Source organism: Littorina saxatilis, linkage group LG5, assembly GCF_037325665.1.
Source record: "Littorina saxatilis isolate snail1 linkage group LG5, US_GU_Lsax_2.0, whole genome shotgun sequence".
Lineage (NCBI taxonomy): Eukaryota > Metazoa > Mollusca > Gastropoda > Littorinimorpha > Littorinidae > Littorina > Littorina saxatilis.
The window spans coordinates 63,759,142-63,775,311 of NC_090249.1; the positions used below are offsets into that span (position 1 = coordinate 63,759,142).

The 16,170-nt window shown below is 41.9% G+C and overlaps 1 protein-coding gene across 7 annotated transcripts in view; it reads left to right on the top strand.

Moving 5' to 3' along the window:
• LOC138967688 (cAMP-dependent protein kinase catalytic subunit beta) overlaps positions 1 to 16,170 on the top strand; it is a 135,309-nt gene that overhangs the window by 77,199 nt on the left and 41,940 nt on the right. For 6 of the 7 annotated variants that reach the window (XM_070340335.1, XM_070340329.1, XM_070340330.1 and 3 more), the window contains exon 2: positions 12,917 to 12,978. In XM_070340335.1, the coding sequence (XP_070196436.1) occupies positions 12,917 to 12,978 (62 nt within the window). Of the gene's footprint in view, positions 1 to 7,165; positions 7,444 to 12,916; positions 12,979 to 16,170 lie in introns of those variants that run through there. The other variant, XM_070340336.1, reaches the window with a different exon arrangement.

The following is a 16,170-nucleotide window of genomic DNA, read 5'->3' on the forward strand; positions in this document are numbered from 1 at the left end:
GCCGTCTGTCTTGTCAGTTTTCACGTTACGGTCTGTCTTGTCTTCATGTTGCCGTCTGTCTTGTCAGTTTTCACGTTACGGTCTGTCTTGTCTTCATGTTGCCGTCTGTCTTGTCAGTTTTCACGTTACGGTCTGTCTTGTCTTCATGTTGCCGTCTGTCTTGTCAGTTTTCACGTTACGGTCTGTCTTGTCTTCATGTTGCCATCTGTCTTGTCAGTTTTCACGTTACGGTCTGTCTTGTCAGTTTTCACGTTGCCATCTGTCTTGTCAGTTTTCACGTTACGGTCTGTCTTGTCTTCGTGTTGCCGTCAGTCTTGTCAGTTTTCACGTTACGGTCTGTCTTGTCAGTTTTCACGTTGCCGTCTGTCTTGTCAGTTTTCATGTTGCCGTCTGTCTTGTCTTCATGTTGCCGTCTGTCTTGTCAGTTTTCACGTTACGGTCTGTCTTGTCAGTTTTCACGTTGCCGTCTGTCTTGTCAGTTTTCACGTTACGGTCTGTCTTGTCTTCATGTTGCCGTCTGTCTTGTCAGTTTTCACGTTGCCGTCTGTCTTGTCAGTTTTCACGTTGCCGTCTGTCTTGTCAGTTTTCATGTTGCCGTCTGTCTTGTCAGTTTTCATGTTGCCGTCTGTCTTGTCAGATGTCATGTTGCCGTGTGTCTTGTGATGTTGAAGCCGGTGGGTTTTTTTTTTCTTTCTTTTTTTCTTTTTTTTTCTATCAATTGTGTGTGGTTTTCTACAATGGACAAAATCTTGCATCTTTAATGTTGGTTATTGTCTTACATATGTCTGTGTTTGGGTTGACTTAAGTGTTGTTTGTGGCGGTGTCATAATGGAGTTGTTTTTTTTTGGTTTTTTTGTGGACAACGCCTTTATTTTCAAATTTTGCAATTATGAAAAAAGTGCATAGTGTAAAGGGTATTATGAAACACGAAGTTTCATTTCATTTTCAAACATGAATGTTAAATTTACGGGAGTACCATATCTAAATTTGCTAATGCACATTTTAGCAATAAGAACTAAATGGTTAATGATATCTAGACACACGTTGCCTGCATTTTCAACACAAACAACCCCAAGTAGTACAGATTTTGCGTTAAGTTTAACACGTACACCAGTTTTATCTAGTATAGTGTTTTCGACGTGTTTCCATAAAGGCTTAACTTTACTACAATCATAGAAATTTTTTTCGATGTAGTCTCTTTCGTGTGTGCAGTATGGACAATATTCACTGTCGGACAGTCCCATTTTTTGTAGAAGAATGTTTGTGGGATAGATGTTGTGAACAATTTTCCAGTGCAATTCTCGTAGTCTTGATTCTTTTGTTGCGTTTTTTGCTATAGACCAGCATGTTTCATTGACGTCAAAATTAAATGTATTTTTCCAAAATAAAACAGAACAGGGAGTGGAATACTTCGTCTTTACAATAAATTGCCTAATCAGGTTTGCAGTCATATGGTTCGTACCGTTAAAGGCTAAATAGTGTTGTTCGTTAATATCAGATGTCACAAACTATGGGTTGTTTCTCAAGTATCTGGAGACAGCGGCTCTAACGACCAGGTATTCCAGATAGAGATTTGGCGAGGGCCCTAAAATTTCATTTACCATTTCAAATGGCATTATAGTATTGTTGTGCAACACATCATTCACATATATGTAAACCCTTTCTGAGCCCATTTCTGATAATAAATAACCTGATTCTGGTAGACTATACCACTATTATTCCAAAGACACGTCATTTTTAACGATCCATGCCATGGAGTTTTACTATAATCTAGCCATGTCGAGGCAACACGTTGCCAAAAAACAGACTTAATCTGATGAAAGCCTTTGAATTTTTTTGTTCCTATAGTAGTACTAAAACAAGCTAAGTTCCTTCCAAAAGATTGAAATGTTCCTCTTGGTATCCATGTCCACGTGCCATTCACATCCTTACTCGACAGTTTAATAAACCATTGACACAGGAATGAGTCTTGCATCACCTTGATATCTATCATATTTACCCCGCCCTGGTCTGTGTTACTGTTGACTACTTCCCTTTTCACCTTTTCAAATGCTTTCTTATTACAGTCCCGTTTCCTCCACAAAAACCTATACAGTAGAGTGTTGATTTCTTTCAGCACCTTATCTGGCAAGCAGATGGACTGTAACACATACACAAACTGTGATAACAAAAAAACTCTTAATTACGCATATTTTTGCGAGAATACCCAGATTTCGTTTTTCCCAGTTTAGAATTATTCTTTTAACTTTAGCGATTTTTTCTTGCCAGTTCATCTCAATTTCGGATGCGCTTTTAGCGTTTGAGAAGTAAACTCCTAAGATTTTTATCTGGTTTACGCGTTTAAAGCCAAAATCATCCATGTTTTCATTTCTTTTGGAACCAATCAACATCATTTCGGACTTGTGCATGTTTAACTTAAGACATGATATTAAAGTAAATTGCTCCAGTATTTCTAAAACACAGTTAATGTCTTCTTCGTCTCTTGGAAACATGGTGATGTCATCAGCATATAACAATACTTTTAATATGTTGTCTGCTACGTTTAGCCCTTTTAGCTCTACACTCTGTCTAAAACGAATCGCTAGAAGTTCTACACCGATCACGAAGGCCAGAGGTGAGAAAGGACACCCCTGACGAATCCCGGAATTCACTTCAAAGTCTTCGGAAAGCCACCCGTTATAGCCAATACAACTTCTTGTATTAGCAAAAAGAACTTGGACCCACTGAACAAAGTCTAGACCGAAGCCTAGCCTTCTAAAGGCACAAAGCATGTATTTTTTGGAAATAGAGTCAAAAGCAGCCTGAAAATCGAGTGCTAATAGTACACCAGGTTTTTCTTTAGGGCCTTTTCTTTAAGTCTGAAATATTCAATTACATCATCAATTGTTCTTAAATGAGTACTAACGTTCCGACCTTTTATATAACCCAACTGGTCCTCGTGTACAACGCTATCTATAACAGTACATAGTCGATTCGCTAAACATTTTGCTAACACTTTGCAATCTGCATTTGTCAGTGAAATTGGCCTCCAGTTAGAGAGTTTGTCTTTCGGGAGGTTTTTCCCTTTATGAATAAGGGTTAACACAGCCGCCGTTTGTGAGTGCGACAAGTGACCGTTTTGAAACGACGCATTATAGGAGTGAACAACAAGGCCCTTTAACTTGACCCAGAAAAATTTCAGAAATTCAGTTGTAAGACCGTCAGTGCCAGGAGATGAGCCGTTATTTAACTTACTTAGCGCCCTAGAGGCCTCTTCAACACTTATTTCACCTTCACAAACTTTCTTCTCCTCCTCTGTCAGACGAGGGGTTTCACAATTTTGCAAAAAAGAATCTGTATCGTTATCAATGTTGATGCTATTGTCACTGTACGCATATTTGTTTTCAAAGTAGTGTTTTTGAGCCTGCAGTATGTCAAACTGATCGACTAATACATCGCCATTATCAAGCTTGATGCTGGGAAACAATTTTGCACTGGCTCGAGATTTTTCAAGGTTTAAAAAGTACTTTGTATTTTTTTCCCCTTCATCAATCCATTTCATTCTAGATCGTGTTTGGGCACTTTTTAAGCGTTCATGCTCAAAGACTTCTAGTTGGAACTTCAGTGCCTCGCGATTACGAAGCCGGTGGTTGACACAAAGACATACTGACGACCAGCCCGTTATGTCGTCATAGCCCTTGGTACACTGTATTGACACTTCACCAACACAATCGCGTAAGAATACTAGGTTGTATTGCGACAATACACGTTGTTCGGAAATCCCTCTATCGGGTTTATATGGGTTGTGAAAGGGTGAATACTCTTACTTTTACTGGTTGAGTCAAATGTTTCCATGACGTGACATTATAGCGGGCCAGTCACTAGCCGCGAGGGGTGTGTCTGAAACACGTGGACAAGGAGCACGTGTAGAAAGCTTGCCTCACTAAAAGCATGAGTATTCACTCTTTCACAACCCGGCCATACAAACCCGGCCATACAAACCCGGCCATACAAACCCGACAGAGTGATGTCAGGAGTTCGTCAGTCACGCCAACGGCCGACACGCAGTTATGAACTGACGTGACTATTTATTCAATAGCGGGAAATAACGTGAAACGCCGAGATGTTTCTTTCCGTTTAGTTGTGTGTGTGGGATGGTGGTGGTGGTGGGGGGGGGGGGGGGCGAAGGGAGGGATGGAGAACGGGGGCTGGGGTGGGGGACGGACAAATCAGGACAGTGCTAAAGCGTAGAGTGAAACTTAGTACGTGCCAGGCCTGCTTGACGTCAGATTGAGAGGAGATACGACGGCCTGTTCGACATCCGTGCCTCGGCCTCCTTGACGTCAGATTGAGAGGAGACACCGACGGCCTGTTCGACATCCGTGCCTCGGCCTCATTATACCAACTTGTGTCTCTATAGCTTCGTGACTGCAAACGCATTTTGGGTTTTCTCATGCAACGACGTCTTCCTCCTGATAAGCTGTGAACCGCCGAGATTTTCGAGTCATTGTGCCTGTTGGAAGTCAGAAATAGTTCATTACCACAGTGTGTGTGTGTGTGTGTGTGTGTGTGTGTGTGTGTGACTGAGTGTGGCGTGTGTGTGCGGTCAGTGTGACGTGTGTGTGTGTGTATGTATGTGTGTGTGCCGTGTGTGTGAACGGTGTGTCTCGAGACTGACTGGCGCCAGAAGCGGGTGGTCACGGTGGTGGTCACGTGGGGGGGTGGGGGCAGGGGTGTGTTCCCACAGTCCGTGGCAGGTAGGACTCTTAGTACATGTATGTAAAAGCATCAACCGGCCCTGACCACCCTCCCCCGTCCTAATTAGTGACAGGCTTAGCTGTCCGGGCTTTAAATGTAACTTGAAATTCAGTGACTTCGCACTGTAAGCGTCCACACACACACTTTAATGTCATGTTTTTACTTAGGTGGCCCTTTTTTTTTATCGTTTTAAATTAATCTCAAACATGAACAATGACAAGTTGTACACACACATAAACACATTCATCACAATACTGCAAACACACTCGGTCAGTGACGCGTTAACATACACTGACTCGACTGGCTGACGCGGAAAGTTCCATCATGATCACCGAGTACCTCACTATCATGTTTTCTTCTTCTTCTTCTTTCTTGATGTGGACTGGGTTCATCAGAACGTCTGTAGTCCAGCGGCGGAGTACTGGGTGATTGGTTACTGGTGGTGGGTGACCCAATAACTCCGAGAAGATGGTTAAAAGTATAAAACTATTTACACGAAGAGCTGCAGGGTTACTGTGTCAGCGAGGCAAGTCCGTGGGTACGACCCAGACCAGTTTGGAAGGACTCCAGTGAAGGAGCAACTGTGGTCTTAGGGTCGAGCTTGTTCCACTGACGCAGTGTTCGGGGGAAGAAGGAGTTGAAGAGAACAGGATGGGATGCCCTCTCCTGGAACAGTCTCTGGGCTCCTCTGGTGCGGCTGTCGCCAGAGGTGTAGAACTCGGCCTTGTTGATGTCGACTATGCCGTTGTTGATCTTGTAGAGCATAGTGAGGCGGTTGGTGAGTCTTCTGTCGGCGAGTGGTTCCCATTGGAGGGTCTTCAGCATGCTGGTCACACAGCCTGGGGTCCGATCGCTGTAGTTGTTGTGGACGTAACGGGCTGCTCTGCGTTGGACTTTTTCAAGCTCCGTGACGTCTTTCTGAGAGATCGGGTCCCAGACTGGCGAGGCGTAGTCAAGGACCGGTCTGACCATGGCCTTGTACGTAGCAGCTCTGACGGTGGTGGTGCACTCCCGGAAGTTCCGCCGCAAGAAGCCCACAGTTCTGTTGCCCTTGTTGACAGTCGCTTGCACGTGGCTGCTCCAGGACAGGTCATCGGAGATTAAGACCCCTAGGTACTTGCTGGATGGTGTTGTTTCCAGAGTCTGTCCATGGAGGCTGTAGGAAGTTGGTAGGATGGGCTTCTTCTTGTTCGGGGCAATGCGGATGACGGTGCACTTGCTGGGGTTGAACTCCATCTGCCATGTTGATTCCCACTGTTCGAGGCTGGATAGGTCCTGTTGGAGCTGCAGACTGTCCGCTGGAGAGGATATACGTTTGAAGAGTAGGGAGTCGTCTGCAAAGAGTTTGACGCTGCTGAACTGAACGGATTCAGGGAGGTCGTTGATGAAGGCTAAAAACAGGAGAGGACCCAGGACGGTCCCCTGCGGAACTCCGGACTGCACTCCGACTGGAGACGATAGGACGCCCTCCAAGGCCACCTGCTGTTGACGCTGACTGAGGAAGGCAGAGATCCACTTGAGGGTGTCGTTTCTCACTCCGTAGTAAGCCAGTTTCGTGAGCAGGCGGGCGTGGGGCACCTTGTCGAAGGCTTTGGAGAAGTCCAACAGGATGGCGTCGACCTGGGCTCCCTCTGCTAGCTGCCGGGCAATTTCATGAACTGTGACGATGAGCTGGGTTTAAACCACCGTCAGTGCGTCAGTGTGTGTGTGTGTGTGTGTGTGTGTGTACGTTGTTTTATGTGCCCTTTGTGTGAAAAAAGAAATCGTTTTTTCTTTTATACCATAACTGGATGCCAGGTAGTGTTTGGGTTTTTTCAAGTCTTTGAATTCTGGCATTGAAAATAGTCAGTCTCTTGTTAGTGAATTTTTGCCCCGGTACTTTTGTGTTCAGACTGTTCTTATCAGCATCGACAGTTTCAATATTCTTTCTGTATATATAGTTATAGTAAAAACACTAACATTCTCGCATCCTTCTTGTTGTCGATATTTGGCCGACGACAGTCAGCGAGCGCACGCACTGAAAGCAGCTCATAATGAATGCACAACGCAGCCCATTTAGTGTTCCGCTGCGGCCGCTCACTTTTCATTCAGTTATCACCGTTTCTGTTTCCAGGCTTTTTTGTGCTCGGTAGTTGGATTACATTACCATTCTACGATGAGAATGGTGCTGTCGTTGATATAATACCACCGAGATCAGCGTCAGTCTGTCCTATTCGGTTTAACCTCACTGCTCGGCTTGTCGGCTAATGCCACGAACCAACTGAACGTAGCGCCCGCAGCGCTTCCACCGGGTCAATGTTTACGACCTTGTATCCCACAATGCCACACTGGTCGGAGCACATACGCTGGATACTGCGCGAAGAAAAATAAACCGACACTGTTTAGAGTTGCAACGTCTTATTTTGTGTTAAGATTGAAATAAGTTTATGTTGCCGTAGTTAAAATCATATCAGAAGTTGATCTTTATCAGTTTCGACGCAAACTTATTCTCGAATGAATCGGTGTCGGACGAATATTTCCATGGCATTACTGTAGGTAGAACGAAAAGAACAGACGATATTTGCAGTTGATATTTTTACCAAGGATCTGTGGTGTATTTTGTATTTATGGTTTAGACTGTGGTTTTCGTGGCATAGTGGATTATTTAATACGTGAAGGATATGGGCAATGCAGCAACTGCAAAGAAGGGCGATCCGGCAGAAAATGGTGAGTGGAAAACGCGTTCGGCTTTGCACGGCCGTCTTCATTTTTGTCAGACATTTCAGGAGCGGATTTCTGTAACCGCTTTCCGAGATGTCGGTGGATGATTGTTCAAGATATTCTGAATAATAAGTCAGAATTACTCTGTCAAAATCATTCTGAAGGTTATTTACCGTAATTGTTCGTGATATGTTTGGGGGATTTACACGCTATCTTGCGGATACTCGGCCAAACCTACTTTTGGCACTGCTTTCCCTTTCGCAGCTGAGGGCGATGCTCAACAATGTGTTGTCAGGGAGTTCTAACGGTTCAGCGGCGTTAGAATTTGTGGCAAGAAAATTGTGTTATATATTATGAGTCTGTATTGTATCCTCCTTTGCTAGCTAAACTGCACTTTTAACTTGTTAAATCTCAAGATAGACTGAAAGCTTAAATGCACCTCGGCATGAGAAGTTTGTGATCACCGTTCTACTAGTACTGTAGTAGTGCATTTATTTATAATGATATTGACCGCAGCCTTGGTTCAGATTGCACACATTAACCACTGTTATGCGAACAAGAGACTAATTTTGTAAATAATAATAATAATAATAATTAAACATCTTTTCTACAGCGATAGTCCCATCATTTGGCTCCAAGCGTTTTACTTTTACAATTACATTTTAAAACAAAATTTAACGTGCATACAAATAACTGAGAGAAAAAACCACACAAAAAACACCAAGCAAACTGGGCTTACATAACAAAAGATAGTAAGGTAAGTAACACACGCACGCATGGGCACACACATACAAGTTGCACCATGTATTTTAAAGAGACCATACTGTATGGATAGGGTAGACAGGTCAAATGCAGAAAGAGTGTTGTGGAGAGTCTGGAGAAGGTTATGTAAAGACTAAAGGTTTAAAAAAAACAGGCATGTTTCAAAGGAGGAAAGGCTACTGGATTCACAGATAGAATAGTGTGTTCCACACAGTGGGAATCTGGGCTGAGGTACACAAAGCAAAAATGGGTGCCACCCAAACGGGTGAGAACAAACTGCAGGGTCTGATTGGTTGAAATCACAACAAACCTCAATTTCAACCAATCCAACACCGCGTCCGCCCCGTGATCGGGAGGTCGTGGGTTTGAACCCCGGCCGGGTCATACCTAAGACTTTAAAATTGGCAATCTAGTGGCTGCTCCGCCTGGCGTCTGGCATTATGGGGTTAGTGCTAGGACTGGTTGGTCCGGTGTCAGAATAATGTGACTGGGTGAGACATGAAGCCTACAGGTGCTGCGACTTCTGTCGTGTGTGTGGCGCACGTTATATGTCAAAGCAGCACCGCCCTGATAATGATATGGCCCTTCGTGGTCGGCTGGGCGTTAAGCAAACAAACAAACAAACAAACAAACCAATCCAACACCGCGGCTGATACCGCCCCGTTTGGTAACTTTCTCGTGTACCTTGGCCCTGATGCCTGAAGGTTCTTTTACCAAAGGTTTTGGGGATGAGGAGGAGTTTTTCAGAGGAGGATCTGAGGGAACGGGATGGTTCGTAGCTACTGAGGGAATCAGACATATATAATTATGAGGGGGATGTGATTTCTCAAAACAGCGGTACCCAAACAGTAACACAGCCAGCGTGTACTCGATTCTGTACTTCACTGGAAGCCAATGAAGGGAGGTTAGTAGGGGGGTGACATGGTCTTGCTTTGACTTCTGCAGAATGAGCCTTGCCGCACTATTCTGAGTTTTCTGTAAGTGATGAAGTTCTTCAGTGGGGAGGCCAGCAAGCAATGAGTTACAGTAGTCAAGTCGACGTCAGGATCAGAGAGGAAACAAGTTGAACAGTGGCTTCGAGTTTGAGTGTCAGGAATTATCCAACACTAACATAGTAACAAGGGAATCTTGCAAAACTCAAAAAAAGGCACTATTAGTATTACAAACATGTATATGTAATGTGTTCTTCAGGGTTCGCCTGGGAGAAAAAGATAATGGGACATTAGTCCCCTTCAACTGAATTCTGATGGGACATAGTCGAAGTCAAGAAGCTCCAATTCTGTATTCCGATGTAAAGCGTGCATAAGATAGCGCAGTGGTACAGAATGTCAGGGAGCCCTGTGACGCACAGTTGAAGGGAATTCTTATGGGACATTTTCAGATATTATGCGCCAATGGCGCAGGGCGTACCAGTAAACCGAACCCTGGTTCTTACATGGTCAGAGCAGAGTCCAGGTACACATCCAGGTCCTTAACAGTGGCTTGGAAAACAATCTGAGTGTTGCCTTTGTCTAAGACTAAGGCACACAAAAAAAGTTGTATGTTTCTGGTAACTTGGCTACAAAAAATAGGGTAGGTAGGTAGAGATTTTTTTTGTTGTTTTTGGCTCACGTAAGTGTAGCCTATGCGATCGTAACTTTGTCTGTCTGTGCGTGCGTGCGTGCGTCTGTGCGTGTGTATGTCTGTGGTAGAAACTCTAACATTTGAAGACGTCACATTACATTGACGTCACATCATGACGTAAGAGGGTTAGACGTCACGCGAAGGAAGTACTGACAGTCTCGGTCATTATTATTTTGAGCGCGCCGAGACTAGTTGGCAGTCGTGTCCTTGTAACGGCTAAGAGACTGGACTTACTATAGAAAGAGAAAGACAACACATTACAAAACAAATGAGACAAAAGGGATGTGGGGTTATCCCCCTTGTGTCGTCTGCCGTCTGTTACTTTCGTTTTGACGCTTTTTGACTCACATGCGAAGCAAAAGTGAGTCTATGTACTCACCCGAGTCGTCCGTCCGGACGTCCGTCCGGAAAACTTTAACGTTGGATATTTCTTGGACACTATTCAGTCTATCAGTACCAAATTTGGCAAGATGGTGTATGATGACAAGGCCCCAAAAAACATACATAGCATCTTGACCTTGCTTCAAGGTCAAGGTCGCAGGGGCCATAAATGTTGTCTAAAAAACAGTTATTTTTCACATTTTTCCCATTTTCTCTGAAATTTTTGAGATTGAATACCTCACCTATATATGATATATAGGGCAAAGTAAGCCCCATCTTTTGATACCAGTTTGGTTTACCTTGCTTCAAGGTCAAGGTCACAGGAGCTCTTCAAAGTTGGATTGTATACATATTTTGAAGTGACCTTGACCCTGAACTATGGAAGATAACTGTTTCAAACTTAAAAATTATGTGGGGCACATGTTATGCTTTCATCATGAGACACATTTGGTCACATATGATCAAGGTCAAGGTCACTTTGACCCTTATGAAATGTGACCAAAATAAGGTAGTGAACCACTAAAAGTGACCATATCTCATGGTAGAAAGAGCCAATAAGCACCATTGTACGTCCTATGTCTTGAATTAACAGCTTTGTGTTGCATGACATATTTTGGTAGGAAAAATGTGTAAAGCAAGCAGTTCTTAGTGTATGATGTCATTGCTAGGTTTAGTTATTTGACCTTGACCCTGAAGGTCAAGCATGTGAGTCGTATGGGCTTTGCCCTTCTTGTTTTTTCTTTTTTTTTTACAAATGCAATAAAAAAAAAGTCTAGGGTCGGCGGGAAAAAACTAGGTAGGGTCGGGTGACCAGAAACATACAACTTTTTTTTTTGGACCTAAGAGAACTTAGAAGTGCAGTCAGTTTGATTCAATTTATGCTTTTAGCCTGACAGCATCACCTCAGTCTTAGTCATTCAGCTTGAGTTTATTGTCTATCATCCAGTTCTTGACTGAATCGATACAGTTGACTGGACTATATTTTTCACTCTGACAATGACTTAAGTATTTTAGGGACAATTACATACATGTGTCAAACTCAAGAGTGTACTGTTCTCCGTATTTGAGCGATATAAAACGACAGAGGCAGCTATCTTTCAGAAAGATGGCAGATCTGTTTGAGATGCTCAGATGGCACTGTATACAGTGGTACCTGCCATATCCGGTCACCCATTAGTCATTGCAAAGGTGACCGCAAATATCAGGTGGCCGTCCATTACAGGCCCCTCCTCCTCCAAAAAAAACCCAAAAACACGATCAAGTTTTCATGAAGAAAAGAAAGCGATCATCCATGAACCGCCGATTCATTGTCTCTGTTAGTTTTGCTTTCGTGTATACATCTTAATTATTTGCGTGTTTAACTCGATCGTCCTGGCTAAGCTATTGTTTCGTATGTTTCTATGTGTGTTGTTTGGATTATTATATATGTATTTGAGTGTCAGATAAACAAGTGTTTCAAACTCACATCAGCTGTGATCGATCCGGAAGTGACTGCCGTAAATGTACATGTATGCGCATGTCTGTATTTACAGTTTGCGCATGCGTAAGTATTCATGTCGTCTGCTCGTGCTGTGCCGTCTGTGCACACAACACACACACACACACACACACACACCACAGGCGCTCGCCCGCGAAAGTGACAAGTGGCCGTTAAGTGGCCGCTCCTGTCGAGTAAGAGGGGCACCTTATGGCAAAAATCAGTTACCGTTGACCGCGTCAGACAGGTTAACGGCCATTAAGAGTCAATTATAGAAGGAAAACTCATTAGTCATGGGAAAGCTGGCCGCTCCGGGCAGGTTCACGCCCACGAAAGGGCCGGAAATGGAAGGGACTACTGTAATAGAATTATCAACATTTTCTTCACTGATGTTTGAGATTACACTTAGAACTGTTTTAGGTACATAGATACCCACAGCTGTGACAGTGAGTGAGTGACACAGCCCTATTTGCTGACTCACATTCGTGCACACTTGCTAAGTTGTAGGAGCACACTGTCTTCATGCAAACAGATACACACACATGCACATATGGATACACAAACATGCACATGACATGGATACACAAACATGCACACAGATCTATACTCAAAAATGTGCACCAATACACAAACATGCACACAGACATTAAATACACAATGGAAACACTTTCACTTTCAGATACTTGCAGGTAGGTGGACTGAAAGTAGTGTGTGAACAGAACAGAACCAATTCTGTCTGTTTATCATCGCATGAAAGCAGGAAAGAGATCGTCGTCAGATTGAATTACAATAACATTAACATGCTTCCATAATTAGCTTTGGTCGGGCGTCAATCCACGATGACGACCTTGCATGAACATTTCTCAAGTCATTTCAGTATAGCGTTCGTGCGATAACTCCAGCTTGGCTGGGATAAAGAAAAGCATGCTTTCCTGTTCAGCGCTTTACATTTCTGCGATATTATACTAGCTTGTCACTTCAAGCGATCGGCGGGCCAGTATACTTTTCGCGTAATTTATGTGTCACTCATCGCTTTCTGGGACGTATGGTATTGGCAATTGCAGAGCTTTGGTTTTATTCTGTTAGTTTGACATTATTGTCTAAATGTATTAATTTTGCTTCACATGAGTTGTTTCTTTGATACTCTAGATGTTGTTTATCATTATGCAGTAATTGAAAAAAAAGTAACAACTATTGAACTAACCAAATAATGGATTGTGTCCTTTTCTGTTACAGTCAAAGAATTCCTTGCCCAGGCAAAAGAGGAGTTTCAGAAGAAATGGGATCACCCGCCACCTGTAAGAGCTTTTTTCATCCTAGCTTATTGATTTTGTAATAGTATACTCTTCACATGGAGCTAAATATCTTTGATTATACTGATACTTTCAATTCAAGTGATAGTGATACAAATGCTTTGCACCTGAAGAACACATCTATAGTTTACGGTCAGTCTTCTTAATCTTAACAACAAGAAGCATGATGCTATATGTACATAGGCATGAAAAGGAGTCTAAAACTGTGACATGCTCAGGAAAACTTTTAGCCTAAAAAGGAGACACACAAAGAAAGGCTAGACAAATCCAGTCACACTTATAAGCTCATAAACACACTATAAGTTCAAAAAGTAGTTTATTTTTAACAAACTAGTAAATTTAAATCCCGGCATATGTACATAACTTGTCACAACGTCACAAACTTCATTTAACCTTACAAGTGCACTATGACAGAAAATAAACATAACCCAAGCAAAAAACCCACATTAAATGACTTTAAATATCAAAACAACACCAAAAACAAAAATCTAACATTATTACACCTGACTAGAGCATTGTGTACATAACCGTCACATCATATCACAAAAATGCAACAAAAAAGGTGACAAAAGACGATTTCTGACCCCTCAGTACAAAACACATGTAAAAGAGATAGACACCAGACAGCCACAGCAAGGAGAAATGTAATCACAGAGGATGAAAGGAATAACATCCTTTTTCACTTCATCCGTAAATAATTGCTAAAAGATCGAGATTAAAACAACAATTTAACCACACAGAATGAAACCAACATCAAATATAGTTAGAAATGCTTACAACTATGAAGTTAAAGTGGCAAACAAGCAAAATCCGGTTATAGGGGCTAGACAATTAAAAAAAACCAGCAGCAGTCAAACTTTGTTCATAACATCACAGCGTGACATAACCAAAACAGATACATTAAAACAAGAACTTTCTGACCCAACAGGCAAACAAATGTATGGACATCTCCAAATAAATGAGAAGAACCCTTAAGAAGTAAAAGTTGTGGATGAAACCACCATAAATCCACTATACAGCAAAAGAAACCTATGTGTACATAACGGCACGCAAAGTCAGAGGATGAAAGTGCCCATATCAGCTAAAAATGGTGCCAAATCAACAAATCTGAGAAAGAAATTAGTAGCAAAGGGACACAGTTACCATTTTAAATAAAAAAACAAGATAACATATGTAGCAGGTAAGAGATAAGAGGGAAAAATACATTGTACATAACGCCACACTGAGACACCTAGGATTCTGAGTGATATATCTTAAACAGATGCACACCTACAAAGGCAGAAATTATAAGAAAACAAATGACACACAGAAGGTACAAATAAAAAAGCAACTAGCAGCCCTGGAACATAAATTCAGATCATCATCAGAAAATGCAAGAAAAATGAGAATATGTACATAACATTACAACAGGAGATTATCTTTCATGCATTGAGTGCTGGTGAGTACTGGTCACTTAGATTTTGTCAGTTGGGAAATGATCACTGTTTATCAACAGACATAGGAACAAGAATACATGAAAAAGTATATAAGTGTAATATGATTGTGAAATAAGTTATCAATTCTGAAGATGGTTAAAACAGGATGTGTAAATAAAAATCTTGAAGCTCACAAAAAAAGTCTGGTCTCAGCCATAAGTCTCATGTAGGCTATGCCTCCAGAAAGATTTAGCAGCAAACATGTAAATAAAAGCCCAGTGTTCAAGGGACATCATGTAGCCGTCCTCCTTGAAGACTCGCAGAATGTTGCACACGGGTAATAAAAAAAAAAATAATAAAAAAATAAAAAATAAAAAAATAAAAAAAAACATTTCTCTTCCCACAGCCCAATTCCTCAGGAAGACCTTCCAGGCTCCCTCAGCAGTAGCTTTTGTGATCTGAAAGAAAAAACGATGTGCAATTATAGATGCATGTATAGTTTCTGAAATGCTTGCTATAAATAATGTTTGGATTTTACACAATCAGCTATCATCACAGCAAAACGATATGATGTGACGTTATGAACATTTTCAGGGTCATAAAAACAGCTGAATGCAGTCATCTACTGCTCAGCTTTTAATTCTTTTAGCAAAAAAGAACAAGATTTTATCGTAGTAGAGAACTCTCTACTGCACAGCCTTCAGAACAAGATTTCAATAACGTGTACATAATGTCACACGTCACCCAGACAAGCTATCTCGAACTAAAGGCGTGTGAAGTTATGTACACGCAGTCATGGAAGAAAACACGAATCCCACAGAGAAAAGTCTGAATCTCATAACTCGGTCATTTACAAAGAACAACAAAAAAATGAATCACAAGTCTGAAAGAACGAAAATCAAAGAAAATCATTGATAAAAATGGTAAATATTCCGCGCCTAGCCCGAAGACAGTAATCTCATGATGTGACGTTATGAACATCGCACCGTACTTTCTCAACCGATTTCCTAGCCCGTTAGAAAGTCCCTTTCAACGCAGGAACAAAAGAAATCAACATAGTAATGTTTTCCACCTATTTGTACAAAGATTCTATTTGTATTAGCTTAACCATGCATCATACGTTATCCGTCACGACAACAGCTTCGTATCTGAACAATCAAAATAAAATTTCTTCATTGTGCGTCAGATCGGAGACTTCGTTTAGTGCGCGATATTTTCGACTTGCACTCAACCATCGTTACAAACAAACAAAACACGTCTCAAACAGCAATATGACTTACAAAATTGATAAAACTTACCATCATTGTGTACATAACACATTTCAAAGAATCACGACAAAACACTTACCTCCTGTGTTCTCTTATTTCTCGTTCGTTTCAAACGCAGACTTCTTCAAATGAAACTACGATCGCATGGCTGGAAGTCAGTAAACAAAGTTTGTTCACACCCCTTGTAGAAACGAGTCCATGCGCGGAAGAAAATATAGTACATAACTAACGCGTCACGACGCATCACGCAGTTGGCCGAAAAACCTTTCCCGTACCGCTGTTTATCATCGGATTCGTGTTTTAAACTTATTTTCACACAGAAGAATGATTTTTCATCGAAAATCAACAAAAACTTTGTTGTTCTAAAAGTTGAGAATGAATGTCGGCTCATTAATACACTCGGCCAGAAAATCACGACAGAGAATGACGTACATTCTAGCCTATGGTAATCTTCCGGTAAGCTCGACTCGGCAAATTTCGGGGCACTTCAAACT